The sequence below is a fragment of the Thunnus maccoyii genome, chromosome 23 (genome assembly GCF_910596095.1).
Source record: "Thunnus maccoyii chromosome 23, fThuMac1.1, whole genome shotgun sequence".
Taxonomy (NCBI): Eukaryota; Metazoa; Chordata; class Actinopteri; order Scombriformes; family Scombridae; genus Thunnus; species Thunnus maccoyii.
Window position 1 is genome coordinate 19,990,383 of NC_056555.1, and position 15,425 is coordinate 20,005,807.

At 37.4% G+C, this 15,425-nt stretch overlaps 1 protein-coding gene across 1 annotated transcript in view; it reads left to right on the forward strand.

Annotated features, from left to right (window-relative positions):
- The window catches only part of rassf3 (Ras association domain family member 3), an 80,852-nt gene that overhangs the window by 1,009 nt on the left and 64,418 nt on the right, over positions 1–15,425 (forward strand). The window contains exon 2 of the mRNA XM_042402552.1: positions 15,031–15,143. Within this exon, the coding sequence (XP_042258486.1) occupies positions 15,031–15,143 (113 nt within the window). The remainder of the gene's footprint in view (positions 1–15,030; positions 15,144–15,425) is intronic.

A 15,425-nucleotide genomic window follows, 5' to 3' on the forward strand; every position in this document is an offset into this window, starting at 1 on the left:
GGTCAGTTTAAATGGAAATTAAACATTCAAAGGCTTTAAATTGACTATTTTTATGCCCAAAATCCTCTTAAGAGTTTCCCAAAGACAACACGTGTAATATTGATCAATTCTACAATAAATGTGAATCAATAAGCATCATATCAGAGATGATTGCACTGATTTTCAGTGTACGAACGTTAAGGAAAACCAATATTTAAATCTAACCTGAGCAGATCAGCTGTAGCCACCAGAGAGGACAAAGAGGTCATGACCTCTGTTATATGTTTGGAAGCAGGAGAGTTTATAATGACACAAATAGGCGTTTATACTGGATTAGACACATTTAACACATGGATTCTGAGTTTTTAAAGACAAATCAGACTGTTCCTAGGTAAAAACAACAACAACAATGAATTAAATGAAAGAAATTCAGTATTCTGCCACCAGGCACCCTAACATAATGTTGGGAAAATAAAATGTTTTTGCAATAACTATAACTGGACAGTGAAATTACACATAAGTGTATCTTCCTTGAGTTTGGTTGGTGACCTCAGTGTTTTGAGCAAACGGTAAACGCACCCAAATCTTGTCTGCTTTTATATTTTTAACTCACTATTTTAACTTAGATTAATCTTTTTCAGTACTGACATGATTAACTGATCAGCTGATTGACAGGAAATCCATCACATCAATGACTTTGATTATTCTTTTAAGCCATTTATAAAGCAGAAAGTCAAAACGTTTGCTGCTTTTTTCAGTTTTATATAATTTGCAACTTTATATCTTTTAAGTTTTGTACTGTTTGGTTTGGGGGTCTGAGAAATTTTAATTTTGCATTTGTCATTATTTTCTCACATTTTATTGAAACTCTTAATAGTTTAATTGAAAAATGATAATCAACAGGTTATTCAGTGGTGAAAATAACCGTTAGTTGCAACCTTAATCTCATCTATAGCAGCATAGTAAAACAGTAGATTAGTATAAGTGACAGATAATGAACATTTCAGGAAAACAGAGCGTAATTCAGTAGTTTTATTAAAATATAATTGGAGTTTTTGGAGTCAAAAATGAGTCAGAAGCTTCATCAGTAGCTCACATGTGGACTGACTGACTTAATGAAGGTGTACCTCAAATCATATAAATAAACAGATTCTTATCAAAAACCCATCAGATCTTGTAGGAAATACTTTCTGACACGTAGTGAGATCACATGTTTGACTGTTGATGGTAAAAATAGGCTCGGCTCTGAGACGCAGCTGGAATGCAGCCGGTATGTAGACGGACCGGTTCAGATCTGGAAGGAAACGAATGTCTCCTGGAGTACAAACTCTGGTCCTCCCTCTTTGTCCACTTCTGTCTCATGAACAATAAAAATAGACGACACAGAAAAAGGATCTTCTTCCTCATGTGTTGGACTCCTAACGTGGCTGCTACGATGCGTTTCTTAACGCTGGAAACGGAAATGAGACTCAGAAAAGTTTGAATATTCAAACAACTGCTACATCAAACCTTCATTCTCACTCAAAGTGTTTATATCAGTTAATCAATATGTTTCCCACCTTTCCTCCTCTGTCCTCCGTTTCCTTAGTCGTTTGCTCTGTCAGGTAAATGTCATTTTGAAATGTCATCGGTGGAAGAAAAACCACAACAAAGAATCTCAGTCATGCATCCCAGTGATGCTTTTGGCACGTTAACAAGACAGCTTCAAGCAGAAGCCCAACATATTACATTTAACTTTTTAAATGTTGCTTTCCTGCAATAAATTGATTTAAATAGTCAAAATTTAATCACACTTTTTATGAAACATGCGTACAAACTGATGATCATTTCAGTATATGGTGTCAAAAATAAAGCTCTGAGGCTGTGCAACTTTTGAAAGACTGTTTTGCTGCTACAGCTTCACTCGGTACAGTATAACCATTAACTAACATTACTGACACAGGCTGCTGACTTTCTGCCTTTTGCTGCCGTTACACTGAGTTTATAGCAGAAATAAAATAAGTAATTGTTGTGGAAATTTACAGATGAATTCACAGAGTAAGAAAGAGCAAGTTGTCTTATTTTTAAGACATTTACGAATGCGGATCTCCCAGTTTGCTCGGCTGAAGTTTAGTGTCAGTATTTGCATCACAATCATCCCGTATTCATCTTTTAATTAATTTACCATTTTTTGAGAGGTTTCTCTCTGCTTCTGTCTAATGAGCAGTAAAGTTACAGTGATGGAGCCCCACAGCTCATCTTTGATGGGACCTGCTGGGAACATTTTCACACAGGAAGCAGAGAACACAAAGTCTTACGATGTGTTTTTGACTATAAGGAAGTACAACATAATCTTAAAACAATAACATAAAGGTATAAGTTTCCATCTCAGTAATAAACACACTGTACCTCACTAGGAGCAGCTTCCACAACCTCAATAATAAATATAAAGTAGAATTATCACCTTTCTGACAATGTCAACAAAAAATGCATAAGTTTCGTAAAAGTTGAATTTATGTTGCATTAGATTACATTAGATCACACAGGTGTTCCTAATAAAGTGCTCAGTGAATGTAGATATGTAGAGAAAAGGCAAAGGACACTCAAGGAGGTTGGTAAGAAACAAAAACACAATAAAACCAAAACATAATAAATAATCTGTGAGTGTGTCGGTAGCAGCTCCAAGTTAAAGTATAAACCAAACAAATGGCTTCATGTAATCTGTGATTTCTGCCTCGAGCGTTAAGTTATTTATAGGACGCTGAGTATACTGTAATATTTTAAATGAAGCACAACAACTGATGCTTATACTGAAAACAAGGCTGATGGATTCTAAACTAAATATTCTTCTTCCTCTGCCTTCGTCCATTTACTGTTTTAACTTCATTAACAGACAATGAGCTCTGTGTTTCCCGTCAGTTTTACCAGCAGCGCTGATGAAGTTGTGTCTGTGCGTCTCTGTTGGCGTTTCCACAGTTAACAGCCACTCAGGAAGCTTGTTAAGGGCCCATTACTGGATCAGGATTTCAACAACACGGATGACCCGCCTTTCTCAAAGAAACAAAAAACAAAAAAAACATTGCTAATGTCTTGGAGGAAACCTACACAAAGAGCTCGAGAGCATTTTCCAGTTCAACCACTGGTTCACTTATTAATACACAGAAACAGTCACTTATAAGCTGGTTGTGCAACAGCAGCAGTTTTGTTTTACTCCTTCTTCTAAAATATAATTTGTCATGCTTGAGAGCAAACTCCTCTGATGAAATACTGATCTCATCCAGTTTTCAGGACATGCAAACAAGTCATGTAGGTTCCAGTTCACAAAATATGCAGTAGATGCCCTTCACTGGACTTAAATATACACACGTTTCCATCTCTTTGTGAGTGCAGTGCTCTCCTGAAGAGCGATCGTCCCGTCATATCTTAGCATCCGTAATTAGGCACCACAGTCGTCATCTTAAAAGCTTTTTCTTCTGGTAATGTGAAAAAGTGAAACAAACTGTGTGAAAACATGAACATGAATGCAAGAATCTGACCTCTTGCTTGTCCAAGTGTATAAACGCAGCAGCTGAAGTTGGTTATTTTAGAATAAAATAGTCTGATGATACATTTTCTTTACTTATAACACTGTCTATCTCTCCTAATACTCCATTTATACAGTAACAGACACTCAATAGTGAGCAGTAAATGGAGATTTCAGACACTTACTAAGCCTTGGACAAACTATCTGTACTCTAATACGTCTTTACCGCTGTATCATCTTCATTGATGATCGACTGGTGAGGATCGTGACTTTTTGCCTGGAACTTGTAGCTTTAGCTTCAGTCTTTTATCATGATATGTATGTAGCCATCAAGTTCATATTTAAGACTGACTGGTTCTTATTTTAAAACAAGTCGTCTGGACACAAAAAGTCAGACTGTCGCCGTCTAGAAATGAGACGTCAGCCTGTCTGAAGTCAAGTTTTGAGAATTCTTTAAAATTTTGTGCTAATTTTGCCGCAGTCGTCACTGTAAACCGTGTGACAACAGACAGTTCAACAGATGTAGCAACAATACTAAAAGAGGGTGAGACTTAAGTCACGGATATACTTGCCTTTTACCAACATGTACGCGTAGATAACAGCTGTAATTCCAGCGTTATCTTGCTTTGGTACTTTGTTTATACATGGAGGACTGAAAGTTGTATCCACTAGGGGGCAGACTGGAGCCTAATCATACTTTGTCGACACCAGAATATCTTACTTGAACCATGGAGACTCTCAAGCAGGTTACAATATTGTTGATAATCGATAAATCAAGTCAGAAAAAGCAGCAGTGGTGACATCAAGCATAGAGACGTCATATAGATGAGTAGTTACAGATGAGCTCTATGAGTTTCTCTCAGCTGTACTGCCCCCACTGGTCATGTGCTGAACTGCATCTTGTGGACATGTTTCTGAGGACGTGCATGAGCAATGCTCCCAAGGAACATGCAAGGTAGCCATGATATGAACACAAACGCATAGTTAAAAGTAAGTATATCAGAGGCTTTGATATATCATTAAGACTGGAGCTTGACTGCTTCTCATTTTTCAAGGCCAATGCAGATATTGGTATTTGAGAATTTAGAAACTCTGATAACGATAAACAGATAATCTGTAAAAACTTGACTTTGGGAAGGGCGGGAAGGAGGGTTTTCTTCAGTATCAGCCAATTTTTCAACATCTAAAACACTTTTGATTCCTTAAATTTGGTTTTTGAAGACATAAACTGAGCGAGACATTTTACAGTTAAAAAATAAACATGTCCATTCTCTCTTGAGGATAAAGTATGCAAAAGCTTGTATACAGTATCTTTAATAAGCCAAAATCAAACAATGCTGATATATCGACTGAGCTCAGTTGAACCATTTAATGTTTTTAGATGAATTTGGTGATGAGTCAAAAATTTGAATAATACTGTGTGTCATAATTCTTATAATAATTTAATGTTTATTGTAATTATACATATAGTTCATGTGTAGTTTTATCCTCACTGAACCCATTTCAGAGCGTTTCCACTTGTGTCTCAAAGTGGGTCAGATGAGATTCGATAAGATCCGTTCCTGAAAAGGCAGACTCTCACTCTCACTCTCTCTATCACTCTCTCTTTCTCTCTCTCTCTATCTCTCTCTCTCTCTCTGTCACTCTCTCTCTCTCTCTCTCTGTCACTCTTCCTGTGGGTCTCTCGTCCTTTGTCTCTCTCCAAGGTGAAGTAACAGAAACCTGCCAAACAGAGCCGGAGTTCTTTGTCCGATGGGGTTTAGTGTTGCATTACTGTGTGTTTTCATTAGTCATGGGCAGGTGTAGTGTATTAAAGTGTATCTAATAGCTCCCTGGTAGCATCTACAGTCCAACCACAGCTTGATTTCTGTTATTTTCACATCATACAACAGAGACTGAATCTGTTTACTCTCCAAACAGAGTGAACGTGTAGAAAATTGTGATTGTTTTGTTGTCTGTTGGATGGTGAAGTCAGTCAGATTAAAAGACTAACAACTAGTGGCCAGAATATTAATTAACTTTATGTTCCACAGAGGATAAATTCCCAGAAGTTTGTGAACCTGGAGCTGAGCAATACATCGAATTAATGCAGTTCATTTGAATTTTTGTTTTTGCACACTATAAAATCGTGAAAATCAAGTCGTTACGACATGCACAAAAAGATAACTTTTAATCAAAAAGTAATGTACATGGTAGCTGTTACATTCGCCACCTCGAGTCCTGACAGTCCCATAAATTATGACATGAATATTTACACGATACACACACCTGCTGGAGTTTACGAGGCTGTTGTGACTCCAGGTGGCAGCAGCAGTCTGCAGATATCAGGCAGATGTTTGGTCAAGAAATGCAAACAGCGGGAGCAGATGTCTGTGCTGAAACTGCTCTACTTAAGGCACATTTAGACTTTTTTTATACATAATAAATCTTGCAGCCTTTTAGCCATATTTTTTGAGCTCGGATAACTCTTTAATTTTAATGACACTATGACCTTAGTTCTAGCGTCACCATTGGTGCAAACACATATTTTTAGCTCATATTCTTTGATATTAAGGCCATCAGAGATTTAGACTTTTAGTGTGGATGATACTAATACTGTGTGTTAAGTATAATGTATCTTTAAAGCTGCTATAATCTATATTTTTATTATAACAGTGTCTGAGCTGTCAGTGTGTAATGTGTTGGTTGTGGCTTGTAGATGATGAACCTATCAGTGACTCTGCACCTCCCCTTGGCTTTACGGAGAGTGATAGTGAGTTTCAGCTCATTGTTTATCTGTCTGGCTGCAACTTTACTGTTTTGGTTCACTCTCACAGCTCTCATTTCGTTGTTTTAAGAGAAAAAGCTCTAAAAAGCCACTGTACTCTACCTGCTCAGCACCAAACAGCAAACAGACACAGTTAGCTGTAGACTAGCTGGTGAACATAGTGGAGCATTTAGCAGCTAAAGAGCCAGATATTTCCCTCAGGAGAACAAAAACAGAGCTAAAACAGAGTGAATAGTGGACTTAAATTCACCAGGTGGACAGAAACACGACTCTAAATGAATGATAACGTTGCTCCGTAACTGCTGGACGTGGAAATAAGCAACTGTTTGCTTACAGGTTCAACATATCAACTTAAAAGGTGACGATATGTCAGTGTTGTGTTCACTACTTGTTTCTGCTGCCTCCAAGTGGCCAAAAAAATCAGTTAATGCAGGTTTAAACAACAAAAAGACAATTTTAATGTCAGAAATGTAAAATAACTAAAGATACTCAGTGGTTTCTCAAGTATTTTATTCTTGTCAAAGCAAAAGAATAAGAAAAACAAATCCAATTTATGCATTTTTGATTAAAATGGAATTAGTTCTCGGCTCTAAAGTATAGATCAGTTTCACAGTGAGTCAAGTTTTTTATTTTTAAATTATGTAAATAACCAACATATATGCAGAGTGACAGAGGAAAGGGTTCCACATTGTGTAGAGTGGAATATTTTGGAGGATGGAGGCTCATTTTGAACCTCTGCGAGAAATACTGAAGCTGATTGACTCTCACACTCTACAGCGCAGTCAGACTTCACCTGTGTGTGTGTCATTAGCTGCCACAAATGAGTGTGTTGTGTCTCTTGTGGAGCCAAACTGTCACAGCGACTGAACAAACAAGGGACGGCAGCTGACACACACACACACACACACACACACTCATGCTTACAGACACAACTGGGGGTCAGTGTCCGTCAGGAGAGGGACCAGTATAGACCTGAACAGAGACACAGACGCATCATGGATGACAGCGAAGGATCTAATTCCAGTGATCGTTGGATATAAATCAACATCTGGAGCTCGTCGGAGCCTAAAACACTTTAAACAGTGTGTGTGTATGCACCGTATATATGTGTGTGTGTGTGTGTGTGTGGCAGGTAGAGTGTGTGTGTGTGTGTGTGAACGATGGGATTTGCCAAAAACTTTGGAAAATCTTTGAGGAGGATGTCTGGATTTTTCTATCGTTTTCCAAAAGTGATGCGACGCTCCGGTCGCTTGGAAGTCAGTCTGCTGTGGAAGAACTCTGGTGAGTTTTTAGTGTGTGTGTGTGTGTGTGTGTGTGTGTGTGTGTGCGTGTTTCCAACTTTTAATTCAGTTCATTTGAATTTTATTTGCATAGCACCATTATATCCAAAAGCAGCTCAAAGTGCTTTACATTATCGTTAAATAATAAAACAAGAGGCGGATATGTGCTTATACACACACACATGTCCATACTAGCAGATAATAAATATACATTCATACACACACATGTACACATACATAAACATAAGCTTACATACATACATATACATTACTATAAATGTGACACATCTGTGCAGTACTGTGGATTTTCTTTTTGTTTTGTTACTCTGAGTGATGCTGGTTGATTTTTATCTTTAGCAGAAGTTGTTTGTGCGATTTGTTTACATGTTTCTTTTCACTTTGTATCCATGGAAACTTATTTATATCTGTCCTCACTAAAAGAGAGAGAGAGATCTGGGCAGTGTTGTGGTTTTGGCAAAAGGAAACAGAAAAACATCATGTGTGGGAACAGAAAAAGCAGTTTAATTGCTTCTGCTCCTTTTATAAAATCTGGGTTTTGCTTGACGGGAATTTGTAAATAGAAAGAGTTTATATTGTGTCTCCAGTGTCAAAGCTATTCATTGGTTTTGTCATTGTCATTATTCAGTAAATATGTGTGTGTGTGTGTGTGTGTGTGTGTGTGTCAAGGTAACGTGGTGACACTGACAGCGACATTCTTTCTGCTCTAAACTTCAGTTTTGATTGAATAATAAAAAAACGGAGCACATGTTCGAACAAGGAAAAAGAAAGATTATAATGAAGAATAAGGAGACAACAGATGGTTTCTGTGTTCAGCATGCACCTGTCCTTACACACACACACACACACACACACACACACACCTGTCTTTGTTTTCCAACTACTGTACAAGCATTTGCAGTATAAAAGGGAATGTTATACTAAACAGACAATAGCTTTGGAAGGTATTGACTTGATTTGAGTAACTCAGACTGCTGAAGCCTCATATTAACTTCAGGTAAACCTTTAAAGGGGACATAACGTGCTTTTTATGATTTTCTGTTATTTTTATACTGTTATGATGTCAGATGTTTGCATGTTACCTCTACTTCCTCCTTGTGATGACATCAGATTGTTGGCACATGCCCACAAACGGCCGTCCGTTACATAGCCTTTGTTGCTAGAGTTGTTCACGTTGTCCACTCGCATATTTGGGATCGGATTCATGCTCGAACACGTAAAGACGTATTCAAGAAGTATCTATTTCGAGAAAAGAAGGAGAAAAAGAAGTAAAATCATGAATACTACTGTTTATTTACGTTTGTTTACGTTGCCTCTGGAACCACCGGAAGCTGACCAATCAGAACAGAGTAGGCTCATCAGGAGGCGGGCCTTAAAGAGACAGGAGCTAAAACGGCCTGTTTGAGACAGAGGCTGAACTGAGGGGCTGCTTAAAGGGCCAGTAGAAGATAAATAAAGAGTTTTTTACTGTAAATCATGCAAAGATATTCCAGTAGAGCCCCAGAATAAAAACATAAACTTCAAAATGTGCATGATACGTCCCCTTTAAATACATTTTATTTTGTTCCCAATCACCTACATTGAAAACACATCTTTTGATGGCCGGTATGAACAAGAGGAAAGATTAAAACAAGCTGTATCAATGTTCATTTGGACAGCTGACTGTTGTTTAAAGACAGAATCGAAAAATTGTGAATCTCTCCTTTAATCAAATACACGCAAGAGCAAAATTTTGTAACATGACTGGAGTAACTTTGCTGTTAAGCTCACAAACACAAAGACTCATTTTGCTACTGTTTCTCATAATATCATAACCGATGCATGTGCAGTGTTTTGGTGTCTGATAAGCTTTCAAACTCATTGATCTGTTACTCAAACTAGACTATTAGGTTTGTATTTCATTATTTCACATTGTGTTTTTTGAACGCAGGGCTGTTTTTGGTCCAGAACAACTCATTTTACACACCTGAAAAGACAGCGTAATTTTCCAAACATCCTCTTTGCTAAAGTCCCTGCGACCTTTGACCTCTCGAGAGTCACAGGCAGGTGGTGGGACGAGTTAAAGACTAATTTGAAGGATAATCCCACCACAGAGTATCCCAAACTGTCTGTAAACAGTTTGCAGAGCTGTGTGTAGTGGATCAGCTGTTGACTCTGAAAGCCCAAATGGTGTGTGTGTGTGTGTGTGTGTGTGTGTGTGCAATAAGTAGAGTCTTTTCCAACAGATGAGTGTCAGAGGAGCTGGAGACTCATTGTTCCTTCATCTGCACACACAAACCTGATTAGAAACCTCGTGCTAAAAAAAACTTTCACATACAGGAGAAAAGAGACACTGTCGAGTCTGACCTGTTTGTGATTTCTGACCTTTGACCTCACAGCTGAGATCCTGCTGAATGCACCGAGTTTCGTAATAAGAGCAAGTCTGAGAGAGTGATTTACAGGCTGTTGTTTGTGGTTTGGCACAAATGCAACACAGGCTGCTGTACTTTCATAAAATATAGCAAATGATGTATTGTTTTTTTTACAAAGGACGAATCATCTACACAAAACAATCAAAACAGATCATTTATAATACATTTTATGTGCAACATCCTATCAAAAATATCTGGTAACTAGAAGTATTTTACATAAAGAAAATAATGAGATTTTGATGCAATTTCTGTTGTCTTACCATTGTTTATTAATCCTAATTTAACAATCATCTCATATCAGTCAGTCTGTCATATTTATAACACATTCAGCTATAAATCACAATGGTTTAATTAGCTTTTTATCACAAGTTAAAGAGTTAAATATGTAGAATATATTCAGTAAAGGGCTCTGATTCATAGCTGTTTATTTAAATATCTTAACAAATCAAAGGCGTAATACAAAATGTGCATTTTTGTGCATATTTAACATAAAACTGTACACTTTTATGATGTCAGGATCAATTTCTGTCCACCATTTAATCAGTTTACTAGTTCTACAGTGAAAATACATCAACTCTCCCTCCTAAAATCAGTCTTTAAGTATTTATAGAGGTTGTGACTATAAATTATATACCATTATTCTCCCTTCTGTTGTAAAAGCGTCAAAGGTTAAAGAGTCTGTGTGTCTTCTGCCAGACTGATTGAGTCTGATCGATCGGTGGCGTCTGGGAAATGCTTTTATCCCTGAGACAGCAGAGAGGAAGAGCGATGAAGAGGAAGAGAGGAAGATAAGAGAGAAATAGAAGTGGAGACGAGAAAGGCAGCAGAGAGGGAAGAGACACATTTTCATCTTTTCATTCATTTAATTAGAGGCTGAAAACAATTTTCAAGCTCTCTGATACAAAAACTTGATCCCTAAACCACAAAACCTGATGCAGTTACTCTGCTCATGTAGCTCTGTACAGTTTTAGCATCCAATAATCTTGTTGTTTCAAAAACTCACAAGAAAAAACACTAGGTAACTGTCTTCTTCTGTCAGATTTACAGATATTAAAGGTTTACTATGCAGGATTTGTCGGTTGGTGTTTGTGAACACCAGGATGCACCTTTAAATAGTGGCCAAATCTTTGTCAAATCAGCAACTTAACAAATAAGACTGCATTAGAGTATTAATCATTTCTCTTTTTTTGCCAACTAATCTTGTGGAAAAGACTAAAACCAATAATGTGTTGGCCCCAAGCCCATTTGTTCTTACTGAAGACGTAAATCTTAAAAATGTGTCACAAATATATAGTTTCATCTTTGCAAAAGACTCAGTAATTTGCTAAAACAGCTGAGTAGTTTTTAGCAAATGATACTCAAACAGGAGTAAATAGTGCAACTGTAAGGGACTATTTAATACACGTTTGGTGCTCTTGAGAGTATTACTCACAAGTGTTACTTAACTAAAGTGTTTGTGTTCATGGAAATGAAGGAACCCAGTGCAGCGTTGTGGCTCACTGAGGTGTTTTTATTAGTTTTTGGAACAACAACGAGGTCTACGGCACAGAGGAAGAAGATATATCAGGCTTTTAATACACACACGATACTTGTTTTTTGATCAGTTATGTTGGTGTTTTCATTGGATTTGTTTACAGAAGAAGCTTTAACCTTGAAAGCAGCTATAATAAATATTTTATATTTACAATGACTAGTTCTATGTGAAACATGTTGCACCAACTTTGTAGGTCCCATCAGCTCTTAAAGGAGCTTTAGCAACTTTCAGCTCATTGTTTTGGTTTTTGTGGCATGTAAATTTTCTCATACCGTCATTTTCAGATGTAACAGGCCAGATATTTCCCTCAGGAGTTGGTGGAGACCGAAACAGAGCTAAAAGACGAGTGAATATTGGACTTACATTCGACAGGTGGACAGAAAAACGACTCTAAATGAATGATAATGTTGATCCGTGTCTGCTGGACGTTTAAAAATGAAAATATTTGCTAACAAGCTTACTTTAAAGGTGAAAATGTGTCAGTGGTGTATTCACAGCTCGCTTACACTGCCCCCCAGTGGCCAAAAATCAGTTATTGCAGTTACATTTACTCACTATTTTCAGTAAAAACATTTGGATCCAACGTCGAGCCTTAAAATCAGGATAAAAATGTTGTTAATCTGTTAATAAATTGGAAAAAATGCAAATTTAGTGCACCATTTCTTTCTGTTTTTAGTTTTATTGAATTATCATGAGTATCTTTATCACATCTAAAAATAAACACCCGTATGGATTGACGTAGAAGGGCTCTTCCTCTCTTCCTCTGTGGATCAGGTTCATTGTCAAAAGGGATCGAGATGGATGATAAGGTGGACGGATGAGTGGAGAGAGAGAGCGGCGGGGGCAGGAAACCGTGTAGTCACAAACGCACACATATGCACACACACTAATCATAACAAGCTACGTAATCGAGCAAAGGGAAACAGAGAGGAGAGGAGGAGAGAAAGAGTGAGTGATTGCAGATGACTGAGTCAGCAGTCCTATTCCCCCCTCTCTCTCTCTCTCTCTCTCTCTCTCTCTCTCTCCTGTCTGTCTGTCCATCACACTGTGGCCTCTATTTGACTGTTAAATCACCCACTCAGCACAACAACACAGAGGCAGGGAGACGGGGGGGAAACAGAGAGAATGGTGGCTACGCAAATCAGCATCTGAAGTGGCCGATAGAGGCTGGAGCGCAGCCGAGAGACGCTGAGAAAGACTGCAGAGAGACGAGGGAGAGAGAGAGAGAGGGAGAGAGTGCTAGTACTGTATGAGTGATTTACTCCTCTCAGTGTGTGTGTGTGTGTGTGAGAGAGTGTGAGTGTGTGTGTTTGCACAAAGGATGAAGTGATGTAATAGATCTCGACGAGGAGACTGAGTTGAATGTGTGTTTGTGTGTATAAGATGAAGATGGGAGATGGGAGCAGCTATGTGCAAACTGTCGGATAAAGTTGGACAGCACGTGAAAAAGAGGTCGCCAGGTAGGATTATGGGCACACGCACACGCACACACACACACACGCAGAGTTCAGGTATAGTTAGTGTGTGTCGGAGTTGTCAGATGTTTGTTTGTTGAAAGGAAGAGGGGGAAAAAAAACGTCCTCCTCCCATCAGTTAGACTTAATTCAGTACTTAATGGTGCTGCTGGAGTCTGGCCAGTCTTGAAGGTTTATTGTGTGTGTGTGTGTGTGTGTGTGTGTGTGTGTGTGTGTGTGAGACAGATAGAGAGTGCGGCAGATGCTTCACTCTTACTCAGTCTGATGCTCTTAATGATGGCTGACATTGGCTAAATTAATGTTGATGTTATTATATTTTCAAAAAATCAAAAGTTAAATCCATTAAAGCTGCTACTGACAGTTATTTTCATCATTAATGAATCCCTTAATTATTGTTTTTTTTAACAACAGATTAATTGTTTGGTGTATAAAATGTTAAAAGTCCAACAGTCAAAGTAAATATTGAATTTAAAATGATACAAAACAGAGAAAAAGCAGTAAATTCTCACATTTATAAGCTGAAGCCGGCTTTAGTTATGAAAATTGTTATCAATGAATTTTCTGTTAATCAATCCACAAATAGTTTCAGCCTCAAAAGTCAATAAAATATATTTCTGTGTTTTAACTGTAAAAAAAGACCTTTGTTGTCTGTATACAGGTGTGCAATTCAAAAAAATGTTTAAAAATATTTATTTCAGATCTAATGCTGACAGATTTACTTAAAATTTTGCCTGTCATGTTCATTTAGACATCCAAACTGTGACACACATTATCTCACAATGCAAATATTTTGTCATGATACGATTACATATCTGATTATATCTGACTCATCACTCAGCAAAGCCAAAATGTTGTTGTATCGGAGCAGCTGAACCAACTAGTTTTTATGTCCCTTAAAATTTCTATTTGATTAAGTTTGTTTGTAGATTTTCAAGAAGTCAGCAAACTGACTCTGTGTTCACATTTAACTTTTGAGCTGCTAACGTCAGCTGTTTAATGTGTCTCAGTGCAGTGACGGCTGAATGTAGGTCACGTTCAGTCCTGCAGGTCGTCAATTTGAGTACAGTCATATTTAAACCTATTTATCTACTGAATCTACTCTAAAATATAATAATAATAATATAAATATAGTCTAAAAATCAATCTCCCACAATTCTGTCCATATATCAGTCAAATCCTACGTGGGGTCATGATCCCAGGAGGTTTTAAACATCGACAAGAATCAAATATTTGGTATTTTTGAAAAGGAATTGGTCACATTTAACCCTTACATGCTGTTCATATTCTGATGTGTCACAGTAGCCGCTCATAATTAGTCTCTATACCAAATTTCTGAACCACAAAACATTCATGAACGCCTCATCACTCACTGGTTAATCCTTTATGAAGCTTTCAGAGAGCAGAGAGAGTATATTCTGAAGTTTTTATGCTTTTATTGTGGAGAAAAAACATTTACAATCACACTATAAAATGGTCCATTGCTACATAAAACAGGAGAATATAATGAGGTCAATGAATTATATTAAATGTGAAGAATACAATACAAAAAATGTGTATCAGCTACACAAAAAAATGCTTTTAAAAAGTTAAAATATTTCTATTTTTGTATATTCTGGGTCACATTAGGAGAAGTCATTAAATTTCAGACTAAAATAAAAGTGTTTGGAGTGTTTTTACTGCTCTTTAATGTAAAAATGTACAACTGAACAGTGTGTAAGGGTTAAAGTTTTGGCTGTTGAATATTAAAAACATATATGAATGAAATCCTGTTTTGATGCTGAGACAAACTGACATTTTTCCTCTTTCATATTTAATCCCAGACGGTAAAGCAGGTCAGAATTTGCATGTTGTTGGTTTCCATTTGCAAAGAGGAACTCTGACCTCAACTGACAGACTCTGTCCATATCAAACTCGTATTTGCATATACGTTACACACACACGCAGTCGAGTTTTAATACCTGCACGTAGCCCATGTGTGACTTTCGTTTTACAATCACAGATAAACCTATGTCCCCCCCCCCTTCTTTTAACAATCAATCAATTAATCCATTGATTTCTCTGCAGGTTGTAAGTACACGTGTCACGCTGCTTGTCGGGACAAAGTGTCGTTGGACTGTCATCCTGCAGCTTCGCCCGTCAGCCAGGACCAGCTCAACAATAACAACACACAGCTCCATGTAAGTACACACGAAACTCTGTGTGTGTGTGTGTTAATTTAGGTCCTTTTTCCTTCCTTTATCATATAAAACATCACTAATAGATGTCATCATTAATCTAAAATATGGGTTTATCTTGTCAGTGTCGTCTACATCTGGTAAAATAATATAATAATGTAGAATAAATAAGTAGTGTGTGAAGCTCTTTGTTGAACATTTTATTGGATAATTCAGGACTTTGCATGAGTATAATGTTTTTATAAGTTTTTAAATGATTTTTGTTGCTTTGATTGGAGATTTTCG